This window comes from Theobroma cacao, chromosome 6, assembly GCF_000208745.1.
Source record: "Theobroma cacao cultivar B97-61/B2 chromosome 6, Criollo_cocoa_genome_V2, whole genome shotgun sequence".
Classification (NCBI taxonomy): domain Eukaryota; kingdom Viridiplantae; phylum Streptophyta; class Magnoliopsida; order Malvales; family Malvaceae; genus Theobroma; species Theobroma cacao.
Window position 1 is genome coordinate 15,676,429 of NC_030855.1, and position 4,382 is coordinate 15,680,810.

Here is a 4,382-nt window from a genome sequence, read left to right on the forward strand (position 1 = left end):
GGGAGGGGGATTTGTGGGGGGAGGAAAGGAGAAAATTACAATTGTAGCCCTATGCAGTTTTGGGCCTTTTTAAAAGAGTTTTAGGCCGTTGGTGATGGTGGACCCAATAACGGAAGTTGTACTGAAGGCGGGGCCCGTCCGGAACCCAAATCTATTACTGCTTTTGTTTTTTCCTTTTCTTCTTTTGTTTTGGCGTTGGGTAGCTGTTAGAATAACTATTATTATTTCAATGGAATCTTTTGCGAACTGCTTTGCTTTAATAAGGTATCTATTTGAAAATTAATTCGGCATGACACATTTTCCTCAAATCTGATCCCACATTTTTCATTAGGAAAGTTGCATGGGAAACCTCCCAACCCAACTCCTTTTCGCATTTGAATTAAAGTGAAAAAAGATTGGATTGATGGGTTTCAGATACCATGCCCTAACTCACCTGAACTTACCTAGCAATCTAGTTCATCAGATAAGAATGTTTAACCTCATGCAAACTTTTTCGAGAACATCCTTCTATTCTGCAAACACAAACCAGATGTTGTCCATGTGAAAAGAAACTATGAAATTACGACTCGAGAATGCAGAAATGAAAGTGAGTCACCATCAAAGATGCATAGTCCCCAAAGAATAAGAAGATTGATCATCCTTCTCAGCATCAACTTATTGATAGTGTCCGAACCTAGGCAGAGTAGAGTAGCAGCACCTTCTGGAGTTTGACACAATGTTATAATCGAATGTTATTGCCAACATGTAAGACCTCGGAGTTTAAATGGAATGGGCACTTTAAAACACTATAAAGAGTTCGCATGTATTGATCATCAATGTGCACAATTTATACATGCATCCGTGAAGTACTTTTCCAATATACATAACTGAAGCAGCAGCTCTGATTTGAGCAGCTTAGCAGGTAGACACCCTCCAATTATTCAAATGAACCAGTTCCAAAACTTAAACTGGTCAATGGACCCAATTCTGTACTTCAATTAAATGTTAATGCACCATTCCATCTTTCACCAGTTCTTCTAATCCTCTCTTCAGCCTCTCGGCAGCTGCTCTACGGTTATCCTCTATCAGCCCACCAGAGGAAATTCTTAAGTGCCTCGGGCACCCACATGCAGTTCCTGGGATCACAACCACCCCATGCATGTTAGCCAGCCAGTGGACAACCTTGACATCATCAACGTATTTCTCCGGTAGCGTTGCCCACAAGTAAATTGCACCTTCTCCACCTTGTACAGCACCTTCTCCCTATGGTAACAGTGTTTCTACAACTATTTCTCGATTTTTGACAGGATCTTTGACTCGTTCAAGAACCCATTCAGGTCCCACAACTGAAGAGTGAAGGTCAACGTGCTGTGAAATGATAGAAGCACAGATAGGTATGTTGTCTTGAACTTCGAGAAGTTCTGTTGCAAGGCCCTCCACTTCTGTGGGGTAAGCAATCTGTATGCATCCATGGAGGTTTAGAGTAAGCGCAAAAAACACAAAAAAGGTAGTAACAAATAATTGATGACAAATTAGGAGAATGTGGCTGGCACAAAATACAACAAATTTGATAAATATAATACATAAATCAAAGTATCATTATACACAAGTAAAAGCCTGGACTGATTTTTATTTTAGTCTGTTTAAATGAATAAGATTGGGCAATTCTTTTCCCTGATTATGAAAACTCTTTCCCATTTCTTTTTCCTTTTATCTGGCTAGAAGATTATGAGATAACTTTGTTGCGGTGCTAAGGTTATTTTGAGGTCTACTAGCTAATTAGTAAATTGTATGAAGTACTTAGTTTTGCCAACAAGGCCTCCTCTCAATGGCAAAGAAGAGTCCTTAGTATCCTTAAGTCTTAGGTTCAAGAAACCTTGTGTGGATATAGTCCCAGCTTTATATTGGTTTCGTTTGGCTTATTTGATTGATTTTGTCATGGATGAATTGTGATATATATTGAAAGTTATTTGATTATGATTGTAATTTTTATTTGTAAATGTAATATACCAAAAAAAACGAAAGCAATTGGTTTTAGAACTTGAGGTGAATATAACTGACCAAGAAAAAGAAAAACTGGGAATAATTGTCATGATATACCATTTAATAACCAAAGATTATGCATTTATTTTGTGGAGAAAAAAGGAAAGTCTTATCCAGCAATGTTGTTACTTACATATCCAACTCACCATCCCATAGGCTTTTGAGAAAGAAAGGCTGTTGACTATGTGATTTCCTTTTAGGCAAGAGTGTTTCAGACTATCATACATAAAGTACCTGCATATGAGTTGTAATAGTCAATAGAGTATAAAGAGTTTCCACATTAAAGGTGAAGACATTAAAGGACAATTAAATTGTAATTAAAAGAGAATTAACTTAGGATATCGGTCACACATGTAAAAAAGTCATACACATATGGTCTACACAGACAAACATATACAAGACAGCTCATATGAAGGTGGTTTGATAACTACTAAGAAGAATAGCAGTCAAGTAAAGTATTCTAAGACATTTAGCATACTTTCCATTTTTTAGTTTTCATATTTGTTGATTGCTTTACCTACATAACAAGTCTAGTTTTTTGGACATTTATTTTTATGTCATTTAATTTATTTGTACTTCAAGGAAGTCTAAGATCAGAATACTTCTTTATTTAATTTACTTGCATTACAAGTAAGTTTAGAATGAAATATCTCTATAAATAGTCTTTTTATATTTTATTGTAAATCGAACAAGATTTTTTCTAATTCCATTGTTTTGGGACATTGTAAAATTGAGTAGAGTTTTTCTAACTCCATTCTTATGAGATATTTTATTTTTCATGGTATTAGCGCAGGTTCCTAATCTAGCTTTTTTCTCAAGCCATGACATTGATTTGATTGTGGTAGAGTGATGTCCTCTCCTTGTGATTTGTTCTCCATTGGCGGTTTTGGCATTGTATGTGATTTATTCTCCGTCAGTAACTTCGGCGCCTTACGTGATTGGTTCTTCATCGACAACTGTGGCGTCGTACATGATTTGTTCGCCATTAGCTGCTTCGACGTCGTAAGTGATTTATTCTCTACTAGCAGGTTCGACGTTGTATGTGATTTATTCTCTATTGGCTGCTCCTACATCGCATGTGATTTGTTATACCGTCAACTGACAGATGATGATTTTGATATTTTTCAAGAAGGATCAATTTTATATTGTGTTTCATATAATCTGATATGTCTGGCTATGAATGCAATATATTCTAACAAGTTGATTATTCATACACATTTGAGATATAAATGAGTTTATGCTTCAAAGAGCAATTGAGTTGGGTGAGCAACGAATGAGTGTTTTGGTGCCCGTTGTGAATGCATAAAACATCACAATTGATACCAAAATCTCGTTCTACTTGCATTCATCTAATTGTCTAGAGTTAGAAGTGTTCTTGAGACAACCAATGAGAAATTGTCTCAAAGGAACCCACAAAACCATAAAGGCACAAATCAGCCTTAGGGCGACATCACTTGGTGTCCCATTGACAACCAACATCGAGCCACCATTAATTGGACGTTTCCAGACACCCCGCACATTTACAGAGCCAAACCACACTAGCAAGGCTCACCCAGACAATCCTTGTAACATGAGCTGTAAGAGCGTAAGAAGATTGCACACTTGAGTGATGCACATGTTTAAAAAGCACGCATGGGCCACGCACACTGAAAGCCCGCACGTTAGAAGAGCGTGCGGATGCAAGATGCATGATAACAAGTTACGCACATCATAACCCCGTGACAAGGAGAGCTATACGTAACATAGTTGCATATACCTAAGACATACACCAATAACACGCCTAGAAAGGGCACACATGGGAGCTGCATGGTAGTACAACACACATCAAAATAGTCCATCGGTGAACAGTACACTAAGGGACTTCAATTGAGAAGACAACGCATTCAAAGGCCTTGCACGAGAGGGTCTTGTGTGAGAGCATCACATACTCGAAAGCCATTCACCCTTGGGGCGTACATCATTGGGCTCCAAGCATGTTGCATTAAGAAGTCTCGCACAAATCTGGGCCACCCCTAAAAGAGCCATCCTCACAAGGCTCGCACAAATAGAACATAGCAACAGCTTGCACGTGTCCAGATAATATAAGCATCCTAGACAAACCACACTTTGATGTTGTCATATGAATTCTTCGATACCTCAAAACACACCCAGACAAGGCATTTAGTCGAGAGCAATTTCAAACTTTGTTGGGCAAGCTATGCTTTTCCAATCTTCGTACTTCAACTTGAGGGGGAGTAAAGGAAAATTAACTTAGGATATGGACCACACATATAAGAGAGCTATATGCACAAGGTCCGCACAAATAAACACCTACAAGACAACCTATATGAAGAGGGTTTTGATAGCTGTTAAGAAAAATA

General features: G+C 38.0%; 1 protein-coding gene across 1 annotated transcript; it reads right to left on the bottom strand.

Moving 5' to 3' along the window:
• On the bottom strand, positions 985–2,994 carry LOC108662438. The gene is made up of 4 exons (XM_018122808.1): positions 2,957–2,994; positions 2,169–2,256; positions 1,285–1,437; positions 985–1,242 (listed from the first exon to the last, which is right to left on the bottom strand). The coding sequence occupies exons 1-4, from the start codon at positions 2,992–2,994 to the stop codon at positions 985–987; spliced, it is 537 nt and encodes a 178-aa protein (XP_017978297.1).

Coding starts and splice junctions, on each gene's coding strand:
- LOC108662438 (XM_018122808.1), bottom strand. CDS start 2,994: ATGTACGACGCCACAGTTGTCGATGAAGAACCAATCAC. Junction 2,257..2,956: donor GTCGATGAAGAACCAATCAC/GTAAGGCGCCGA, acceptor ACTCATATGCAG/GTACTTTATGTATGATAGTC. Junction 1,438..2,168: donor TCTCAAAAGCCTATGGGATG/GTGAGTTGGATA, acceptor GGATGCATACAG/ATTGCTTACCCCACAGAAGT.